General features: G+C 37.8%; 1 protein-coding gene across 1 annotated transcript in view; it reads left to right on the top strand.

Moving 5' to 3' along the window:
- The window catches only part of LOC110442538 (calcitonin receptor-like), an 82440-nt gene that overhangs the window by 44038 nt on the left and 13641 nt on the right, over positions 1 to 24761 (top strand). The window contains exons 2-6 of the mRNA XM_021486192.1: positions 3333 to 3777; positions 4200 to 4291; positions 16902 to 16993; positions 17868 to 18021; positions 20186 to 20336. Of these exons, the coding sequence (XP_021341867.1) occupies positions 3333 to 3777; positions 4200 to 4291; positions 16902 to 16993; positions 17868 to 18021; positions 20186 to 20336 (934 nt within the window). The remainder of the gene's footprint in view (positions 1 to 3332; positions 3778 to 4199; positions 4292 to 16901; positions 16994 to 17867; positions 18022 to 20185; positions 20337 to 24761) is intronic.

A 24761-nucleotide genomic window follows, 5' to 3' on the forward strand; every position in this document is an offset into this window, starting at 1 on the left:
AGACCTAATGTGGAGGGCGATGGGGCCGTTATCACTTTCTAATGTGTCTGAGAAATAGGACATGCTTGTATGTGGTTAACAAAACTGACCTGGTTTGTTTGAATTCATATCTTATCCCCAAACATTCAGCGCTGCTTTTTCTGTACAGACCTATCGATAATGACAGTATTGAGAAGATGTAATACCTCAAAATAGCCTTACGTTAATGATGAAGAAGAGACATCGCGTAATACGCTGTTAGACTGCTGTTTGATGAGCTTTCCAGATAATTTAAAGCCGAGCTATGGAAGCTCGACACGAGATGATATAACCAAAATCACCGCCCTGACAATAATCTATTTTTAACATGCAATCAAAAAACACAATATTTCATTGTTTCTCGTTTGTTTTGCAAACATTAATCTAAATACCAGCGAAAGTAGAATTGTGTAACACATTTTAATTGTGTATGTCAATCCCTTCTGGAAGATGATAAAAAAAATCCAGAGTTTTTATTTTGACATTTTATTATTGTCAAGACGTTTTCACAATAAAAAATAGTTATTCTACATAATGTAACAGTACGTGTCTATACATTTTAGTATATTGTTGGTGAACATATCACTTTGTATATTGTTCTGCCGTGCAGTACTCTTTTATGAGTGATTTCGCCCTGCTGTACATGTTTTTCATTCATTTGGTACAATAAACATGATAAACTAGGGATGCCATCGTATTGGAACTCTGTTAGCCAGAACATTTAATTATTTCATGTGGCTTTTTAACATTCCCTCAAACATATTTTTGCTGCCATTTGACCTTTTCCATCTGAACACTTTTATACTTCATAGGTAACTGAAGAAGCGTATTATTTCAGTTATTATTTTTGCTTTTATTAGTTGCAGATGTCATTAAATACATGACAAGTAACACTGCCCTTGCCAGATCCTTGAATTATATCACTTTCAGATATATCGACGATATGTCTTTTATTAGGTCACCTGACAAGTGACCTATTGCGATCGCCTTTTGTCCGGCGTCGTCCGTCGTCCGTCGTGCGTCAGTAAACAATTTACATTTTCGACTTCTCCAAAACCCCTGAACCAGTTTCAATGAAATTTTGATATAACCTTCCATGGTCAACGGTCAACTAAAATTGTGAATGATATGGTCCCCAGCACCCAGGGGCCTGAGTGGTAAAATTGACTAAAATTTCAAAAATCTTCTTCTCAAGATCCAGATATGGTAGAATCAAATACTCTTCATAGATGTAAGGGTCCTAAGGTGCTTTACTAAAATTGTTTATTTCTTGACCCTGGGGTCTCACGTTTCCCCCTGCGGAGGGGGTAAACTTGACTATAGTTTAAATAGGGAAATCACATTTTGGACTAACATTTGTTTAATTGCCATTGGAAGTAATTCAATTTGGGTTAGCATTATCAGTATTGGATAGCAGTTTGATGGTATGCACATATCAGCCCTGACTGACCCCCTGGGGCTGATGGGTGGGGCCAAAAAGGGTCGAATTGACTGAAATGTAAATAATCTTCTTCTCAAGACCCAGATATGGTAAAATCAAATACTGTTCATAGATGGAAGGGTCTTAAGGTGCTTTACCAAATTTGTGAATTTCATGACCCCGGGGTCTTACGTTTCCCCCTTGGGAGGGGATAAACTTTACTATAGTTTATATAGGGAAATCACATTTTGGACCTACATTTGTTTAATTGCCATTGGAAGTAATTCAATTTGGCTTAGCATTGTCAGTATTGGATAGCAGTTTGATGATATGCACATATCAGCCCTGACTGACCCCCAGGGGCTGATGGGTGGGGCAAAAAAGGATCGAATTGACTGAAATTTCAAAATCTTCTTCTCAAGACCTGATATGGTAGAATCAAATACTCTTCATAGATGGAAGGGTTTTTAGGTTCTCTACCAAAATTTTGAATTTTATGACCCTAGGGTCTCACGTTTACCCCTGGGGAAGGAGGGGGGGGGCAAAATTTGTTATGGTTTATAATGGCAAATGATACTTTGAATATTACATGTTGATAACTTGATTGAAATTATAACCCTAAGTTGACAATTTGATACTTTGAAAAATTTGAGCCATCCCTACCCCCAAGGGCTGTAGGGTGAGACCCAATGGAGTCCGTGTGCTAAAATAAAATTTCTTCATTTTCCTTGTTTAGAATCAGAGGTGCTAGTTTCAAATAATTTTCAGTCTTAAATCTGCATACTAGATATTTAATAATGTGGTTTTATTGTTTTTTTGTCACTTTGAATAATATTTCTGTTCATGTTTAAAACAAAAATCAACTCTCTGTATAACTATATCAGGTGACCGTTAAGGCCCATGTGCCTCTTGTAATTATAAGAAATTGTATGACGAAGTCGTTCGTAAAACTGTATCCCCAACACACTTCTAAATCAGCAAGTTTAACAAGACCAACCAGGAAGGTTTACTACTTAGCTGTATTATAAGCGTGAGTTTTCTATATCATTGTTCAGATCGTGACCTTTCTCTTTCTTGATAACAACCTACATACATGTACACCCTTCCAAACGATGTTTCGGTTGTTTTCATTTTCTCGTGATTGCTCCAAATTTTGCGATTTACGTGAGATATATCTTGTGCTGACAAACAAACCTGCATCACGGGGTTTTATAAATGCAGGTATACTTAAACGATAAGCAAGGTTGTTGCAAAGAATTAAATATTGATCTATTCTGCTTTTTGACCTTTTTTTTATGCTCAACTGACTGTTTTCCCACATCTACTTTGTGTCCATTTCTACTAATTTGCGAACCTTTATGGCCTTATCATGTCCGCATTTTACTTCTATCTAGCCAGCAATTTCAACAAATTGCATATGTAAAAATTCAACAACATGTTCCCAAATTTCTGGTTTAAAAGCCAATAGGTTCACATATCAAGAAAATATATTTCCTGATTTTCTTAAATCAGTCAGTAAGTATGCGCACTAGGTCTTGGACCCATCGTCTCTCCTGCATTTGCGTCCATATCAATATATTCCTTGGACAAGTTCGGATCTGTAGTTTGTGTTTCCCTTACGAGGACAAATATGTTTCTGATGTCATACATGTACATTGTTAAAAAAAACAAATAAAATGCATATAGCAAATATAGGTTGGGTCAATGTAGTAACTTAATGTTTTGGTATTAACCGGTTATGAGGAAAAGAAGCACACCTCAACTAAAATTATATCATATGCAAGTAGCCACAATATATCTTTAAATCATTGTTAATTCCCATACATTCTTTTAGTGGACAGAACCAACATTATTACATGATCTTTCTAAGATATTTGCATTTGTTTACTTCCAGATCGCGGCTGTGGTCGTGGATGGGGAGGAGCGCACGTGTCACTACAAGTTCGGTGCATACCATCCACAGATATATGACATGTTTACCTGCGCATGGTGCTACACTTTCCTGTTTCCAAAGCGAGGCTTGACAGCACATCCGGCACATCCTTTCCTGTTCCTGACATCCGAGTCGGGAAGAGTTCACGCCCGACTAAATCCAGACGCAAAGAACGACACAGCAAGGACAGAGATTTGCCGAACATTGACGGACGAACAGTGTCAGAGGTGGCAGTCCTGTTGTAACGCTGCGCATGAGTGTTGTGACAAACAATTGTCACTTCCACCACCGGACAATTCAACCTGCCAAGCTACATGGGACGGTTACGGTTGCTGGGGTAAAGAAGCGCCATCTACTGTCAACTATATTAATTGTCCTCTATACATGTCCTACTCTATCCCCACACGTAAGCATTCTTTACCAAATAATCTATATGAATATAATTATTTAATCGTGATAAATCTGATAATGAACATCTGTGAAAATATTTTTTATGACAATTTCTGTGTCGTAAAGATGTTGATATTTACATTCAATTAAATATTTCTGCTGAATATGATACTGTTGAACAACATTTATCTTTGCTGTTAATGTTTCTGGTGGTGTTTCAACTAAATAAATATGTGTGTAAAATTGGTATGTTTCTTTCCGTTAAAATGGTGTGCATTCTCTTTGTGAACGCTTTTACAACAGTATATTTGGCCAAAAAAATATGAAATGACGATTGTTATTGAAAAATGAATTCAAAATGAATTCAAAGGGAGGGAGAATAAAAAGAGAGATAGGTTATTCTGTTACTGGATATATATTGCACGACTTTATCAACAGGACAAGCAGAGAAGATATGTCTGCCAAACTCAACGTGGTTGATGAAGGCAGGGATGTACTGGACGGATTACACACAGTGCTCTAATTATAAGGTGAGTGGTAATTCAAAAGACAACAACAATATGACTGCATCCAACAAAATAACAAAAAGACCGCACTGCAAAATGTAATTCAAAGAATATCCGATAGTTAATTCATTCTGAAAAGCTCATCCGCTTTTCAATTACGAAAATGTTGACCTATGAAGTAAAGAAATATCTTCAGTATTGATAACGTTCATAAAACCGAAAGAATAGTATAAAAAATGCCAAAATGATATCGGTGTCGCACAAGAAACTCATCGACGAAGCAATTTTCTGTGATGACTTTGCTATAAAGAGAAATGGGAACGACAAATTACAAGAATATTAAGACTTACTATGTCTACCAACTATAAATTATTGTGTCGTAGCCAAGTTCTATTGAGACCATTCCCTGAAATTATCACTCAAAAATTGTTTTTCTCATCCTACCCAGACAGGTCAATATCCTATTACATATTCCGCTCTGTTTATCCCTTGTTTTTCAAAGAATCATTATCTCTTCTTACATTTCTCTTTGTAAATTGGATTCGTTGGTAATATTAGTTCGGCCTAACATTTACACAATAAATTGACATACGTTATGTTATAAAAGAGTAGGTAACACACACCCAGGTAATTGCACTTTTAAAATTGGTAATAAATGCAGGATCACAAAAAAATAATTGAGCTGCACTGTACTGCTGTTTCGTTCTTCTTGGAATAGTCAGTGCTGCTAGTGACAAACATGTTGAAAACCATAGTGACCTTTACTATTGTAAAATCGAATGGAAGTGCACGTAAATCTCCTTAATTGTATCAATTTCAAAAATTGGAGGAATACTTGTTGATTCCAATATACTAAGTAAAGTGTGAGCATGACGAACTGTACCACTACTCAAAGAATACATTGTATTACTCTGGCTAATATTGAGTACCAAGTAAAGTGTGAACACGAAGTGCCACTACTCAAAGGATACTCTGTATTACTCTGACTAATCAGTAGTACTAAGTACGGTGTGAACACGAAGTTTCTCTACTCAAAGGATACCTTGCATTACTCTGACTAATCAGGAGTGCTAAGTAAGGTGTGAACCCGAAGTGTCACTACTCAAAGGATACATAGTATTACTCTGACTAATCAGGAGTTCTAAGTAAGGTGTGAACCCGAAGTGTCACTACTCAAAGGATTCTTTGTATTACTCTGACTAATAAGGAGTACCAAGTAAAGTGTGAACACTAAGTGTCACTACTCAAAGGATCCATTGTATTACTCTGACTAATAAGGAGTACCAAGTAAAGTGTGCACACGAAGTGTCACTACTCAAAGTATACATTGTATTTCTCTGGCTAATATTGAGTACCAAGTAAAGTGTGAACACGAAGTGTCCCTACTCAAAGGATACATAGTATTACTCTGACTAATCAGTAGTACTAAGTACGGTGTGAACACGAAGTTTCTCTACTCAAAGGATACCTTGCATTACTCTGACTAATCAGTAGTACTAAGTACGGTGTGAACACGAAGTTTCACTACTCAAAGGATACTATGTATTACTCTGACTAATAAGGAGTACCAAGTAAAGTGTGCACACGAAGTGTCACTACTCAAAGGATCCATTGTATTACTCTGACTAATAAGGAGTACCAAGTAAAGTGTGAACACGAAGTGTCCCTACTCAAAGGATACATAGTATTACTCTGACTAATAAGGAGTACCAAGTAAAGTGTGAACACGAAGTGCCACTACTCAAAGGATACTCTGTATTACTCTGACTAATAAGGAGTACCAAGTAAAGTGTGCACACGAAGTGTCACTACTCAAAGGATTCTTTGTATTACTCTGACTAATCAGTAGTACTAAGTACGGTGTGAACACGAAGTTTCTCTACTCAAAGGATACCTTGCATTACTCTGACTAATCAGGAGTACTAAGGAAGGTGTGAACACGAAGTTTCACTATTCAAAGGATACTTTGTAGTACTCTGGCTAATCAGGAGTACTAAGTAAGGAGTGAACACGAAGTGTCAATACTCAAAGGATACATTGTATTACTCTTACTAATCAGGAGTACCAAGTAAAGTGTGCACACGAAGTGTCACTACTCAAAGGATACATTGTATTACTCTGGCTAATCAAGGATACACGAATGTTACTGTTTTGAAAGATGGATGAATCATATCGCTGTACCACAATAATGTGCAGAATCATAATTGTTTGTCACCAAAACACTATGATAGATACTGAGGTCCTAACCTTTACTTTTATAAGTTTTACGTTACGTTGAATCAGACTTACGATGAAGAAAGTGTGCTTCCCCCCTCTGAAAAGTGTGGGGGTTCCAACATTGATGTGCTGCCTGATGTAACACTTGGAATCTATCTTTTCTTACTTTCGTACTGTTTCATTTCTGTCTTGTCTCCATGACACTCTATGCCTTAAGCTGTTGTGAGGACGTTATACCACAAACAAACATGCATGTTACACTGGCACTTTGACCGTGTACAATTAAGAACAGTGTAATGAATAATATTGATACATATTTAAATCATTTTACAAGTGTGACAGATCATGTGAGTTTGACGTTTGTCATTACGTGAAATGCATGAATTCTAGAGTAACAAAGAACCCATGCGTTGGTAAATACCTCAAACCATACAGTAACAGTTTGTTTCACAATTGCAAAAGACACATTTCCCAAGAGATCTGTGTCCCTATTCATGAAACCGTTATCATGCTCAATTTGTCTTTCTTGTTTTACGCTTTAATCGTGTGACATGGTCAAGAAATCAATTTTAAACATAGCAACAGTATTTGGCATGACGTCTTTTCCAAATTTCTTCTTACATATCATTGACAAAAGATGATCAGTTTAGAAATTTATAACTATAAATTTCTAACTGGCTCAAGGAATTGGATTTTGGCACGGAATCTGGGTTTGAAAATAAGAACGGTTTCATGAATACGGGTCCAGTTCATTCAAAATTGTCTAAAGAACCCCGATTTTATCGTTTATGCAACACAAACGAAGTGCATCCAAAGCAATATCACAACGTCAATATCAGGTTTCTCTACTTTAATCAGCAATGCACACATTGCACCGATGTCACATAGATTCAACAAAATTGTTGAATAATGCCTTGGTTATGCCGTTCTAGATGCAAACTAATACAACGGAAAGCTTATTCAATGTCACAGGCTGATTTGGCAGTTGACGTAGCCGACGTTGAATTTCATTCCATGTTCGATAAGTGAAGGTCATGTGATATTGTAGGCCATGGCCAGTCAAAGCGCGTACAATGTGTGGTATTCCGTTGTCATGTTGCAGCGTAACATGATCTTGTTGATTGAACGTTATGACGTGGGCATGCAGGATGTCATCGCGGTAGCGTGCACCGATAAAACTATCAATTTTCACCAGAGGCGTTTAGACATTCGCTTTTATGCAGCCCCATACCTTCACCAAGTGGACTACGTTCCACGACATAATGGTCCTGAAAACACTCCAATGCGTCGATACAAAGGGCCGGTTTCCAAAACGGCCCCTTCTCTGATTCAAATTTCCTGTTGGTGGTGCATTGCCCATGCCGTTGTGGTCACAAATCTATAAAGTATAAAGATTTAGGTCACTTGGTTTGTTTTTTATGGCTCCTCAAAGTTGTACCTTTCAGAAGCTGTCTAAGTGTTGATAAAATGTGCATGTTATGTAAAATATTAATGAAAATCTAATCAAATGATGGTCACCGTAAAGAATACATTCATGGCATGATTGTGACAAAAAATCATGTTTCCATCGCGCCATTTGGCTGTTTTATGGAAGAAACAATCTCAAAAATGCCATTTTCGATGATAACATTTTAGACACAAAAACTGTGTTTTTTAGAGAATACACCCTTTTATGGGCGTTGGATGCAAACCAATTTTTATCCTATTAAACAGTACGTAATATGCTATTGATGAGAGGAAAAATCATCAAAATGTAAGTGGTGGAACATTTTCAAATGTTGGGTTGAATTAGCCTATGGTTGAATTGCCGATTTTCGACTTTCTTTAGATAATTAACAAAAAAACGAGAGTATTTGCTCGGTATGTTGAGAATATGTACACAGATATGAAAAAAAGTGAGAGAAACACTTTTTCATAAAAAAAATCCAAGATGGCTACTTCACAAGTCCCCGTGGTTGAAGACATTGGCTGACAAATAGACAGAACAACAAACAAAACGTGTTCCTTATGATTTTGGTTGGTTTTCGCATTTACGGGAGTGTTCATAGCTACGGGCGATTGTATAATACCTATATTTATAAGTTTGGTTAGTCACATGGTAACGGGGATCTTTCATATCGAGCCCCAAACATACTTTCGACATATGCACTCCGTTGCCGCATGGAAAACTATTTCAAGTTTTGTCGGAATTTCTTTACCTGTGGTTGTAATGGTCGAGGGTTTTCCAGCGTCCTGTAATACCCAAGGTAGTACAAGATACTGGAGATGTGCGCACACATTCCCATCGTTCTCTCTCCAACTGGGCACTGGCAGTAGTAGTCCTTTATTGGGGCCTCAACATCGGGTGAAACGGTGAACCGTATCCAAACGTTATATTTCGTTTGGCTTTTGTGTCGAGAATGTATTTGACATCGGAGAAGGTCTGGGGAGTGCTGGTAAAGCCACACCTCATAGTCTCCGTCATCACTTAAATGTTCGGCGATGTAACCAGGAGCCAGAGATATCTGATACGTTCCACACGTAATGGTTCTCAAGTAATCAAGATCGAGACGGGGAAACAGTACGGAAGATGCATCCATCTTGACAAACTCGGACCTTGCCCGTCTAGATAGATCCGGATCTGTCTTGACTCTCTGAGCTAAACCATTCGGTGTTGTCAAACGGTCCTTCATACGTTCAGCCATTAGCCTATCTTTGGCATCTCTCTCTGGAGATCTCTGGTAGATCGGTCCTCTAATACCATTCAGACAGGCTGTGACGGTTCGAAGCAAAGCCTCGATGACATTGATAAAGCTGTTAGACACCAATTGCGTTCGGAAGAACGTCCAGTGTTTCAGACGACCATGATAGGATTCCACAATCCACCTCGATTTGGTGATAGTTCTGTCAAGATTTGCTTGGACGTCAGAATGTTGACTTTGACCGGGTTTCAGGTATGACGGCATGCTAGCATTGAGGCCAGAGGCTTCGAGAACTGGTAGGACATCTCTAAAACCTCGGTCAACGACAACGTTGTCGTCTGGTTGTAGCCAAGTAACTAGCTTGTCCATGACTTTTTTTGTAATTGTAGCATCATTTTCGCTGCCAGTGAATGGTCCTACTGTGTCCAGAATGTAGCCATCTGGTAAGGCGATGCTCATGAATTTGAGATAGTTTCTCTTCTTCTGGCCACAGTAGGACATTCTCTGGAGCTTGTGGTCGGAGCTTTTCTGGATATAAATATAGGTGCCATCTAATATGGCAGTGGCTTTATCTCCAAAAAATGCTTCTGAAAAGACAGTATTGTGCCCGAGCAACTGTTCTCTTGTCAAGTGATCCGGACCTAGAAATTGTGGGACTATCGATGTGTCTAATGCCTGTACTATGGAGTGGAAAGTTTTGGACACACTTGACTTGGAAATTCCAAAAAGAGAAGAACACTGACTCCAGGAAATGTCGGTTTTCAGTTTTACCCAGAACAGTAATAGAGCATCGTGTGTAGTCTTGGTATATATACCAGATGAAAGATATGGGGAACAGTGCGAGTGGATTTCGAGGAACTGATCTTTGGACCAACCTGTCCAGGCCATGCATGCCGAGTCATCAAGAGAAGAAAAGCTTATTGTAAACGCAGACTGGTTCTGTGAAAGGACGTGCGACACCTCTAGGAGGTCATTAATGATTTCGGACGATTTTGATGGTAACTGAGATTCCAAGGAACCTCTACCATCAAGGACAACCTCTGTAGACGGATCTAAGTCGTTACCAATAAGGTGAATGGAGCAGACGCGGGATGAGGTGGGACACCACAGTTTGTGTGAATAGATCAGGTGATGTCTTGCACGTTTTGGTAAGACTGATGATTTTGTTCCATTTCTTGCAAAGGTAACAAGACAGAGACAGCATTTTTTGTGTGAAGATGATCCATTCAAAAGATCATGAAGGGTCAGCAACGGCAGGATATGGGACGGGGAGTCGTCTTCTTCCTCTATTTCCTGGTTCTGCTCGGGTTCAGGTTCAGGCTGATTTTTGTTCCGAAGATACTTCATGTAGCACTTCTGGCAAATAAGTGCTTGTTCCTTTGCTGACATCAATCCTTGTTGCACCAGCGTATCTAGGAGCCATTTATATTGTGGACTATTTACATTGCGTGCACTTCTGTTCTTATTGCCACTACGTTTCTTGAAGTATACTTGACACCCTTCTCCAACACATTTACCCTCCATCTTGAAACAATAACGATTGGTTTATGAAGCGTCGATAAAGTAACAAAATAGCAAGCCACCGATGATTGCTGTAAACAGCTAATACTTAGTAGTTTGGTACAATTATGCGAAAATGTGTGATAAATAACGAACAACTAATTACACAAAATAACAAGACAATATAATAAATCACATTCAATACCTCCAAGAAGCGCAGAATTGATTGATTACTTAGAACAAAATAAAGTATTTCATATGGATAATCTATCTATTCGATGTGGCGTGGTCGGCAGGCACAAAGAAAGTGAGACAAGTCAGGGTCCCAACCCTGACAGAGCCACAACGCTTTGGAGATGGGACAATAAAACAAGGAAAGTGAGACAAGAATAGCTAGCGTCGAGTCAATGATTCCGTAAACGTATAGACAAAGACAAGAAGATACGGATAAATGTACAAGGCCACACGATCAGAAAATTCAGAAGAGGACAACTTGAGATAGAACAGTATTCATGTATCAGGGTGTCCTCAGTGTAAATCTTTATATCGATACTGTTTATTTAGTCGTTACACATCATAAAACTGTCATGAAAATATCCGCTCTGATATTCAATATAAAAGTTTGTATATAATAAGCTATATAATAGGGTTTCAGACAAGGTTGTTACTCATTTCCCCTTTTCTTTCAATTTACAACCACATTCAGGCGGCGATATGAGAACGTTCCACCACATGGAATTAGCTGATTTTTGGTACACATATGAAACAAGTAAAGCTCTATCCGATTTTCTGATGGAAATTTGCATCCAAAACTATATAACGGGAGAAAATTGCAATTTTATGGCATTTTTCTTCATAATTGTGTCTCTGCAAGTGCATTTTCATCCGAGAATTTTTTTTTTTATGTTTTATGAATAAACACGATGTTTTGGAAATATTTATCAAAAGAAATTTATACTATGTTGCGAATTACAATTTCGAGATAACCTTCTTTTATTTACGAACTTATGTCTTTGATGCTGAAATTGACAACTTTATAAAAATACATTTTCACTGAAATTATGAAATCTGGGTGTCGGAAAGGTGTAAAATTATTCTTCGGAAAAGAAAAAAACAGTAGTTGAGCTAGATAAGAAATTATACGGGGGCAGGCTCCTATGGAGAATTAACATTACTGGAAACAGGCCCTTTGATTGGCCGTTACCACTGTCCGAGTAGAATCGAGACGTCTGTGAGCTAGACAGGCGCCCAATTTTGTCTAGCAAAGTGGAGAAGCGTCCTGCACAAAGCAGGACATGCAACACGATGTCTTCGTTGCATGAGAGTGCGGATATACGGAAGTTATGAACGAAAGTGCCGTTCACGCAAGTGGTTTCTCACAGTTCTTCGCCTGATTCTATGTAATGTAGAAATGCTTCGCGCCGCCAAAGCTACAGTTTGAAATCGGTTCCGCAAGTGAAACACCCGGATGTAGTTGACCTAAGTTAATGATGTCACAGACGGACATCCTTGCCAACGGCCGTTCTCAGACTGCTGAAAACGACTCAATAAGGCATGAAAAGTGTTCCGATGTTTTGGATGTACAGATTTACACAACAGTAACAAATTGGTAAATATTGTCAAATTTGCTTGCAAAACTGGGCACGTGTACTGGGACAAAACATTAACGTGCACAAAACTCATTCCCCGTGAAAGTTGTTAGGTTGAATACTAAGGTTCGTTTTTTGTGTATGTTATTACCTATGTTATGTTCGACCTCTCGGATAGTTGTTTAGCTACCCAACAGAAAAGAGAACGTTTTTGTCTGACCAATCACTATGGCCTGACAGCCCCATGATCCTCTGCCCCCTGTCTATTGAATTATTTAATGTCTCCTGTCCATTCCGGTGTCACTCATCGCTTGCATCGATGTCCAGAGACAGTGTAATAGAAAGTGTATTTTGGTTTTCTTGATTTGTTTCTTATATAGTGTGCAAACAAATAATGTTTGAGGGGTTAGCGCTAGTATCAAATACAAAAATGGTTAATCCAAAGAAATTCGCTTCAAGGAGGATTTCAAGGCAAAGTTTGGGACATCTTTAGTTATTTGATTTAAATTGATTGAGATAGTATTAGCCTTGCTAAGACAGCAGACGACGAGAACGTTAGAACAAACTACACTCTCTCTGTTTCGGAATACAAGATATCTTTATTTCAATAATACTATATTTTTTATCATAGAATAGCAGTGTACTGTTAATTCATTCATTCATCACATCCTATTAGGTATGCGATGTAACAGGAAGCTTCTTAATTTGCACTGCCATCTTGGATGATGGAAATGATGTTACCGAGCGATGCTAGCATTGTGAGAAAACGTTTTAGTCAGCATTGCTCTAGGTCCGTGCCTGTACTAAAAGACAACTCATACAAGGAAGAGCCAATTCGATGAACTCATTTTTTCCAAAATATAACTTTATGGAACTAATCAAATTTGGCCAATTTTGTTCCTTGGGTAGGTAAAAGTATTCCAATGTGCTGTAGTAAATGATTGCGACATAATACTATATTTGCTTATTAATTCTAGGTATGTCAAGTTATGTAAACTTATTCCCACAAAAGCCTTTACAATAATCAATATATGAATATCGCTATCGGAAAGAACGTTCAATGTCACAAACGCGGCACATGTCTGTACAGTCGCCTTAATGCGGAGACAGCTCTGACTATCTAACTTACATATAAGTCCTCATCACTCCGATGATATGTACTCTTTAGGGACATATCCCAGGCTATATTTAACGACATAATGGACGCAGGGTTCAATCAGCAATCAGGTAGGAATGGACAATCAGTCAGGATAAAACAACTTCCTGCTTAACAGACTGTGATAAGTTATACAGACAAATGAGAATCACAGGGCATTGTCAACTCGTCATCATTCATTAGGAATTGTGTCCATGATACGAAGACCTTTGTTAGCCAAATCGTAAATAGTAATGATAGGTTTGGCAGCTGCGCGAGGGCGAATGGTCAAAATTGAAATAATGAAAAGCAGTGGAATTGTGTTACTGTGTCAGGTGTCTAGTTATATGTATGTTGTATAGGTATGACTAATGCCTGTATCGGACTGATCATGTGCAGGTATACGTGTATCCAGATTTTAATTTTAGCCATTTCTAATGTACATATGGCATATGTAGCTTATTTTCCGTGTCAGTCAGGCGATATCCAGTGCAATCATGTAATTACGTTACAGTGTCATGATCCTGGTTTTCTCTCCATTAGACAAAGATATACATACATCAACTTCCGGTCAGGAAAATATTTATCAATCTGGAGTAAAGATAAGAGAATTTCCATGTAATGAATGCATAACGTCACCATTTTATATGCATTGACGTCACGACAACAGTATCAGATCCAGAAAGATAACCCATATTTGAAGGGAGAGAAGAAAATCCTCCCCCACTATTAAAAGAAAAAGAAAAAAAGAAAAAACTGGTAAAAATATAATCAAAATGTGTTAAGGTCGGCAATGTCTGGCTTACATTTAAAATATTTTATCTTCGGTTGAAATTTTTATTTCACCCTTCAAGATTGAAAATTTCAATTTATTCATATCATCTACGCAATGTATACAGGACGTGTACGTGTAACTGGATACCTTTCTCAGCAAGAGCATTTATGTAACAAAAAACCGTTTTAGCCAAATAATTCGTATTTGTCTCACGTAAATAGGTAACCGTGTCAAAAGGCAGGAATTCGTACATTGTATTCGTGTAACTGGGTCAGCGTGACCGTCTATAATGCACTATTGTAGCTGGTAACTGTGCCAACAGCCTTACCATGTTTAGTGTACATACTTAATAAAGGTCTGATAATTTGATATGGTGTATTTGAATAATTTGAGTTTCCTTTAGAATGACCATTGTGGGTCAGATTTAAAGAAAGTGCTTTGCATGCATAATAAATAACGTAATAGAAATTGTCTTTAGTCTCAAGACAATTGTAACACTTTTGTCAAATTCTAATACTGATCATCATTGCGATCCAATGTCGTTTTGTCACGACCAGTAGCTTCAATGTAGCTGGCATGTAACGTCCTACTGTCACTGCCAGGAAGGAGGTACATCCCGGTATCACTGTATCCATTTATCTCCTGGCATGAGTCGGGAACAGCTTGACGGCTAAACTGCCAGTGTCAGCCATCTAGCAACCAAGCATTAGTAAAGAACAATCGTTACTGGTTTAGGCACTTAATTTTAATTTCCGCTTCGTTTAGCTCGCGGCTTTATTCCATCCCCAATCTATCCATGATTATCTGAACCACCCTTGTCCTCTCACAGTTAATTTTTTAACCAGATGTTCATGGCAGAAAGAACAGACTGTCTTGATAGAGTTTCGGCATCGGTTGTCGTCAAGGATGTTCAACGATCAAATAAGACATTAACTGTTAATACAACGACCCTTTTTTGGCATTTACCATGATAACTGTGAATTACGCGAGCTAAAAGGCATTGATATCGGCGGGACAAACTTATCGTTGATATTCCACGCCGAATATATTGTACTAGCAACGCCAGAATTCGATTTACGAATCCTTATAGATATCGTGGGCTCATGGTGCAAGGCATGGAAACCTCTTTTTTGGAGCCTCGATATGGGGACTTGCAGAACAACGGCTCTTCAGCAATCGTGATATGATGCTTTCCCTTGGGGTCGGGAACTACTCTTCCAATGTCGGCGTACTTAGTGTTATGGGTTGGCTGTCGTCTTGTCACACAAAACAACGTTTGGAAACATTTCGTTTCTATATTCGGCTACAAGATACTAATGTCGACAGACTTTTATTTAAAACGCATACGTGGTCAGACAGGCGGGGTAACGTTTTGGAAGGAGTAAGAAATTTGGCCAAGAAACTTAAGCCCTAACGTGTTCGAGAAACGTAAAAATGCGTCGCATAAAGTGCGTTTTTGAAATATTGGACGAAACTACGGAAGGAGAACGCTATCAAAGGAAATAAACTACTATTTAAGAAAGACAAACGTCCAGATAATTACGTCATACATATCATTCCGCGCTACTTCCGCGGTGCATTGACCAGGTGTCTTCCTATTATGATAGGGACTGGAAGATACAATAACGTTCCCGCGAATGAAATACTGTGTCCTTTTTGTAAAAATGAAATTGAGGACGAGATACATATTTCATGTGACTGTCCAATTTACTGTGATTTAAATAATGAACTATACAATATGGCCTCAAATTTGAAAGGTGATTTTATGAATTTAAACTCTCATAATTCCCTTTTTTCACTTAGTTAGTGTAATGTAAAGATTTGCAATTTTTAGTAACCAAAACTGTTTATCTGAAAGTAAAACACACGCGCTAACTTTTAATTGATAAAGATATGTAATTATATTTTTATGACAAGTGAAATATTTTACGTCTTATGATGATTGTACATAGAGTTTTATCACTAATTATGAACTATCATTTTTGATTTCATTTTAGCTATTGTGAAATAATGCGTATCTTAAGGTTAATCACAGTCATCCACTCTAAACTGATAAAGATGTGCAATGATAATTTGAGACAAGTGCGATATATCATATAATCATTTTATTAAACATAGAGTATTATAGATTATAAGGAGTTATCGAACTGTATCTCATTTAGTTTATTGTGAAGTATAATTGTTGTATTTATAAAATATTGATGTATGATGTACATCATGTAACAATTACTTGTATAGTGTCTTATAAGCCGAGTTCGGTAGGGCATCATATTTTATCGTACTCTATTGTTTTTGAATGTCATTATCTAAACTGTGATATGTTATTATGTAAATGGTGTGTGACATTAAAATAAACTATTGATTGATTGAATGACTATTATAATGGAAATATTTGCGGTGTGCAAACAAGCGCGAAAAAGATCTCTTCGCGAGTATTTACTTACAAAAATTAAAGATTTAAGATAAAAAGACAATTTATATACATAACTATTGCCACGGCGAGAACGTCACACCGCGTTATGTTTAAAGGGTCACAACGTGAACCTTTTCCAATAATTGTCTTCAGACAAAATGTGTTAAGTAAACGTTTATACTTAATACCTGAGGATCGACAATTAAACTAAACAATTACGGTTCAATGACGTTTCTGTGTCCCTGTAACATCCTACTGGCGAACATTTAAACTGTTGAGTAACACGTTACCTCTTATCTCTTCCACCTCTTATCTCTTCCACAGGATCTGAAAACCTCGCTGTACCTCGGTATGGGCTGCAGTATCTTCAGTGTCATCGTCTTGGTTCCGGCTATATACATATTTGTCAGATACAAGTAAGTATCGTCACGTTAAACAAACTGAAACTGATGCCGGATTACCATTATTGTCATGACTATAACCCATTCCCCCATCAATGCCAGAATACAGTGTACGTCACCAACACTTATCAAGAAACAGCAGACAAGAGGGTATGGTACATGTAGTTGCTGAAATGTCAAAGTGAAAATGACCATAAAATCTTTTCAACATGGGCAATCAAGGTTTAGAAGCCAATTTGTTTGCAAGAAGCGTTCACCCAGAACATTATGATACTAAGGACAGGTACAGCAGCAGCAATTGAGGTGTGATATACATGTACAAAATATCAGTCAGTAGACGGAAATTACTTCCAAGAAACGGAGGGAATGAAACATGGCTCGTTTGTCAGAGTTTGATAGTGAGGTAACGGTTATTGCATACTCTTGTTAAAATGTACAATGTACTGTGGATAGACTCATTAGAGACAATTGTATTCACAGATAAAATCAAATATGAACTTAACGTTGTATAAGAGTGAAAGACTCTGAGAGGAAAGTTTTGGAGAATCTATATCCAAGACTTTACAAGGCTTCAAAGATATTTTGCAGGAGATTCAGTATAATTCAGTGTTAAATTCATGTGTCATGGTTTATATCGACTTGACAGAATATTGACTAGAATCATTTAAAACAGTCCACATACAATTGATTGCTACTCAGTTTTAACATAAATAAGTGCCTGATCAGTGACGTTTAAGTTATTTATATAATGGTAATGTTGGTATAGAATGTGATGAAGTCGAGCATCAAAGACTGTGTGTTGGTCCTAGAAACCTGTCAAGGGTATATAAAGGTATGCAGTTGCACGTTATACCCATATATTTATCACTTCTATGATTATCACGAACAGGGCATTGCGCAAGCAGCACAGGATACGACTCCATATCAACTTTTTCCTGGCACTCTTACTAAAGGAAGTGATGACCATATTATGGGATATGTTGGTGACCTATGACCGCGTTTCGCATGAGGACGCATTCAACACCATACTTGTACAGAATGGGGTGAGTGATGTGATATATGCTAGTGATATATTACAGTCAAAACTATCCAGTCCGACCCCTGAGTATTGTAGTTACATGTGTAATCCAAAGCGTTGGTGAAATTACTTATGGTATGATAATAACAAATACGATTTGTATACTCTGGCGTTCTGTCTGATGTGAACTGTATGTTTTGTCTGATTAGATATGTCTTAATGTACATGAATTTAAGGTTGTGTTCGATCTGTTGCCATTGCTAGAGATAAGTAATTGTGCGTCAGTTCAGTTGTTATGTTCCCACTTTAACGTAAGGAGCAAGACTAAACAAATTACAATCTATAAATTAGGCTTAGAAAGGACCAAATGAACCTGATAAATGTACATGCACTGTGAATTCTGAAAAGGCAATGATGATGATAATTTCTTTTATTGAAAAAGTTACATTACTGGAGTTCTCTCACTGACCTGGAAACACTTTTCTTTCGAGACCAAAAATTAGTGAATTTGTGCGATGACACGTAGTCAAAATACGGAAGGTAAATACCGAGAAGAGTTCAGCATAAAATAAGAGAACCATTTCCAAAAAAGACAGATGGCAAATACAAGGCCAACTGGCCTCTTGTAATAATAAATTCGATATGGGGAAAACTGATAAGTACATAATAAGGGTTCGGATGTCCTGTGTTTTATTTGTGTAACAAATCGTTATCTTGCATTTAAGATCATATATATTTCGAATGGGGTATCTCGAAAAAGAACGATATTTGTTTTTAAATTAAACAAGATTTTGTCCATGAATGCATACCGGTAGTATTTAAGTTCAATATAACTGAGGTTGGATGAGAGCGGTGAATTGTCAAACGTCATTAATTTAATAAATATTGGCGTCCTTCATTCATCCTTGTGCAAAGTGTGCCCAATCAAAGTTTCATAAACGGCGTGTTAATGATGTTCCAACTACCGTGATACTCAAAGTTGCTTAGTGGCGAAATTTAAGAAATTTAAGGATTTAAGAAAGAAGAAGTCTGCATTCTGAGACGACATTGTCAATTTTCATTATATGCCCTCGAGGTTCACTGTGTTCAAAAAAAGTTAAATGATTTAGCGATGAATCGAGGGGCTGCCTGTTCCCCTGGTCCCCACTTAATTCGCCTCTGTAAGGCTAGTTGTGTTATCGTCGTGGCTTGATATTCAAAATATATTATATTAGTACAGCTATCTGGGTATCATTGTATAACACTAAAGGAAATAGCGTGATCGCTTACTGAATCGATAGGTTAAACTGCACGGATTTACTGAGAATTTCTACCACTGTATTATCGCAAAGGCAATCAGTGGGATGTATTGAATTTAGAATCAGTTGTTGAAACAGTTGCTTTGCACTTTTGCAAGATTTCACTATGTTAATTCCCCCAAGTCATATAGTTTTCACGCTATGCGTGACGATGTTGCGTGTAATATTAGACTTCACTCGCTTCCATTCATGAATACAAGGAGAAGAGATTTGTTGGTAACTTGTCATCACATCTGCTACTTACTTTTTAAAACCAATCGAAAGCATGACAATTTCGATTTTCCGATCGTTATCTTACCCTTTCGATAGCTACATGTACATTATTCCGTCCCAAATCTATCGCCGTTTACATGTCGCAGAACATTCGGTATCCTGATTTCTCCGATAGAAGTTGGCTGCAGACGGACAACTTTACAACACATCGCTGAAAGAATCGGATTGATGAAGATCATTATCTCATCGTACAAGATTGTATTCCCTTGTGTGATATGAAGGTTGATGTTAATGCTCATGAAATCTTAAAGTATTTGCTACTTAAAGTCTTGACATTTTTTGCTGAATTCGTTTCTGTCGTTCAAACACAAGACAGACTCGTTCATGATGTTGATACAAATCACCGATTTTATAGAAAAAAAATATACATGGTAAATACACATATTGTAGTACACATTTGTAGTAAAGCAGACAAACCAACATGCCCATTAAATTAGATTTGAAAACATATACATGTATGATGCTATAATGTTCAGGAAGACATTATAAATTATGACAATACTGATAAAGGGCTACACTGAAGTAGTGACAAACTCCTTCTAAATCAGTTCTGAACATGTACTATAGTATTTTATTTTACTCGTCATAACTGCACGGTTTTCTGTATTATTTCCACAGGTGGGCTGCAAGCTGCTCTCTTTTTTTATGATCTACTTCAAGTGCACAAGCTTTACGTGGATGTTCTGTGAGGGATTCTACCTTCATCGATTGATGAGTGATGCATTTTCCCCTCCACGATCTCTGGTCACGCTTTACCTGACGGGCTGGGGTGAGTTTTTTTAGGAAGTGTATCATCCTTCACCCCACCCAATATTTCACATGCAAAGTTTTGGCAGATGCTTCTTAAAGATGTGATTAAGTTGTTTCGAGACCCACAATAGCGATGTAAATGGTCCATTTATAACACCTTTCTAACCAAGCCGCTGGCGTTGGTAGTCTTATTTATTGACACGTGTTTGTTTGTATGTTAGAAATAAGTCGTTAGCACATTGTCACACAGACACAACAACACAGACATGGTCACATCCTAACGCACACCATGTGAGGTTTGATCATATTACGTTGTATTGCATACTTACAAATAAATACGGTGGTTTTTTGTATATGCGATACGTCAAAATTGCTCTAACCCATATCAGCCCTCGCCGTATCACACCCCAAAACCCATATCAGCCCCCACCGTATCACACTCCAAAACCCGTATAAGCCCTCGCCGTATCATACCTCAAAACCCGTATCAGCCCTCGCCGTAACACACCCCAAAACCCGTATCAGCCCTCGCCGTAACACACCCCAAAACCCATATCAGCCCCCGCCGTATCACACTCCAAAACCCGTATCAGCCCTCGCCGTATCATACCTCAAAACCCGTATCAGCCCTCGCCGTAACACACCCCAAACCCCGTATCAGCCGTCGCCGTATCACACCCCAAAACCCGTATCACCCCTCGCCGTAACACACCCCAAAACCCGTATCAGCCGTCGCCGTATCACCCCCCAAAACCCGTATCAGCCCTCGCCGTATCATACCTCAAAACCCGTATCAGCCCTCGCCGTAACACACCCCAAAACCCGGATCAGCCCCCGCCGTATCACACCCCAAAACCCGTATCAGCCCGCAAAACCCGTATCACACCCCTTTTGGAATTTTTTCGTTTTTTAAAATTTCAAAAGAAAATAGATCATAAGATGAAAGATCTATCCGCATTTTATTAGTAGGTATGGAATAAACAAAATAAAACATGCCTTTTTCCATATCACATCCAGTATCAACCCTCGACCAATAACAGCCCTCGGGCTGAAATTGGAGTCTCGGGTTGATAATGAGTGTGATATGGAAAAAGGCATGTTTTATTATCTATGAACAACACTCGCGTACGCACGCTAAGGCTACACGACATTTCTGTTAATCTTACAACTACAAAGCATACTGTTACGATGTCTTATATATACAATAGGTTTGTTTCATCAATATCAGTGACGCTCTTTGTGTGAAATCGCAGTTTCGTTTTAAATATGATTTGAATATCCGTAAATGCAAAATAAATCCTATGAGGAAATTAAAAAAAATATTAACTGACAGATGTAATTTATATATAGCAAAAGGATGAAAGACATTTGCCATATTATTCCTGCTTAACAATCAACAGCATGAAAGTATTCATAGCATCTCTACAAAACCGACGACAAGGTAGCATCTGAAATCATAACGTTTTCACAAGCTAGTCTTGTAGAGTAGCCCAGTGATTGCACACGTCCGTACCTCCAGAACTATAACTGGGACTGCTGATTAGATAGAAATTTGGTCACACTCTATCTGCCACCGTTTCTTATTATCGACAGAATAATGGCCTTGCATATCCGACGCAATCAAGGACTTCGCGGAACAATGATACGCTTGAAATATAGCTGTACTGCTAATGTGAAAATAGGATTTTTGAATATGTCATTGACGAGGATAATCGACCGTGCCTGATAATATGTTTCGTGAGCAGATTAGAATCACTTCTGTTTATAGAGCAAATTACGACAACACGCACAAAAAAACACTGCATGTTTAGATGTAGCAAAGTTATTTTCAAGGCTAACGATTATAGGCGAATCCGACCACACGTAATTTCGTTACGTGTGGAAACATATATGCTGGAGCTCAGCACAATAGCTACGTAACGAGATTACAGTAATGGAGAAGGCGCGCGCACACGTGAGTACGATACGTGCACAGGAAATAAACAGTTGCGCATCAGCGATTGCGAGCAATTGTAGAATAGTAAATGTGTAAAAATCGCTCACAATTACCAACAAAACAACAATATGTCATCCGAAAATGATATGTTCCAAGTGAGATTTAGTGAAACCTGCCTCATAGCCAACCACTTTATGAACACTGCATATCTGTCAAATGGACACCTGCGAGAAACTATACAATACTAACAACTTATCAATACAACCCGTCTATTTAAAATGTGTTGGCTATCTCTAGGGCTGGCTTTATTGGTGTTTCACTTTCAAGTAAATAAATACGCATTCCAATTTTCGGAGGTGAATTTGAAATTTCCATCTGTGCTCAAGAACTCTTAGCTTTCCTTGAATTCCTGCTGATTTTATTCTTCATTAAATTTAATATGAACTCTTAGCTTTCCTTGAATTCCTGCTGATTTTATTCTTCATTAAATTTAATATGTCAATCTTGTAGTCATTCCTGTATTACGACAATACATAAACATGTTAGAAAACAAAACATTTCTAGTTCTGCTCTGATCTGTTCTTGTTTATTTTGCTGATCCCGTATTTTCCAAAGAGTAATTGTGTAACTGTAGTTAATGAAAACAAATAATCCTTGATTTTCTGTTAATTTCAAGAGCTTAATCATAATCTTTGTAGAAATTGTAGAATTCCGCACGAGGCTGTAATGGAGTCTGATCGAAGAACTCTTTTATCGTGCAGGACATGTAAAAACTAAAGAGATAATGAAGCTGCGCAGATTAAATGTCAGAAAATAATTACAGGGCAACAAACTCTTCAAAAACAAAATCTCTTTAAGCCATGAAACGGAACAATAGCCTTTTAGGAGTGAAGCTTTAATGCATAAATACGCATTCATGTTTAAAAAAATCGAAAGTAGCATAGTTTAGGCCGCTTATTCAGTTTCATTTATAAGTGTTTGATATGTCAACCGTCTGTGGGTCGATGCGTGTCGTATGGTTCCATTACGATAATAAAACCTACTATTTGTACACGTAATGCTCCAAGTTGTTAGTGTGTAAGGCTCCACAGGTCTAGACTAATTAATTGAATGTACCAGTATTTAGCATCCCATAAATCGACCAGCGTCCGCTCCGTGGCGTTGCATGTTGTGCATCAATCGCTGTAGGCGACTCCCATCTTCCGTGCCAAGCATATCACACTTATTTATGTAATACTAAAGATCTCTGATTACACATTTATTAGGTCTTGTTCTGTTGTTTTATTAAAAACGTTGCAGCAATTGTTTTTTATAGTGCACGAATATCGTCAATCAACTATCAATTGCTGATAACATCGGTTGCTAGTATGACTTATATCACCGTACTGTTGTCACTGATAAAACATCGGTTGCTAGTATGACTTATATCACCGTACTGTTGTCACTGATAAAACATCGGTTGCTAGTATGACTTATATCACCGTACTGTTGTCACTGATAAAACATCGGTTGCTAGTATGACTTATATCACCGTACTGTTGTCACTGATAAAACATCGGTTGCTAGTATGACTTATATCACCGTACTGTTGTCACTGATAAAACATCGGTTGCTAGTATGACTTATATCACCGTACTGTTGTCACTGATAAAACATCGGTTGCTAGTATGACTTATATCACCGTACTGTTGTCACTGATAAAACATCGGTTGCTAGTATGACTTATATCACCGTACTGTTGTCACTGATAAAACATCGGTTGCTAGTATGACTTCTATCACCGTACTGTTGTCACTGATAAAACATCGGTTGCCAGTATGACTTCTATCATCGTACTGTTGTCACTGATAAAAAGCATTATTCGTATTTGTTTTTTATTTCAATATTCAGATTACGTAATGCGTTGTTAGTATATATATTAAGTTTAGCTCGCATAGTTCAACTGGTATATGGATTAGTTTAATGACAGGAAAGTGACATGACTTTTCGTCGAGTTCTTATCATGGTTTTAGACGAAATGCATTTCCCCTATAATACAAGAAACAAAACAAGCGGTGGGGAAATCTCTTACCAGTCGCAATATATTTGTTTATATAAAAGTAATGGACCGTCGCTAAGCAATTTAGAACCACTATTAGATATCCATTGTCTATAGAAACATGGCCATGCATGTTTACATCTATCCTTAATTTCAATAATTGCTAAGAGAAACAGTATACATGTATATGGAAGTTAAAAAATGCACATGTCGACGTTGCTACGGGAACAAAAATATTGTTGACATTTCATGTATGAATTAAAGGACGATACACATACACATTGACTGTTTAATTAAGACACTGATAATCGCATTAATAGTATTATTCAACTGACAGACATCACTACCGCCTTCAACATACATGCATACACCTTGGATGCTACACATAGAACATAGTACATAGAAAAGGACACCAAACACAACACAACAAAACGAAGCCATACTCAAAACCGAGTGCTGTCGCCGTTTTT

This window comes from Mizuhopecten yessoensis, unplaced genomic scaffold (assembly GCF_002113885.1).
Source record: "Mizuhopecten yessoensis strain PY_sf001 unplaced genomic scaffold, ASM211388v2 scaffold716277, whole genome shotgun sequence".
In the NCBI taxonomy this organism is placed as follows: Eukaryota; Metazoa; Mollusca; class Bivalvia; order Pectinida; family Pectinidae; genus Mizuhopecten; species Mizuhopecten yessoensis.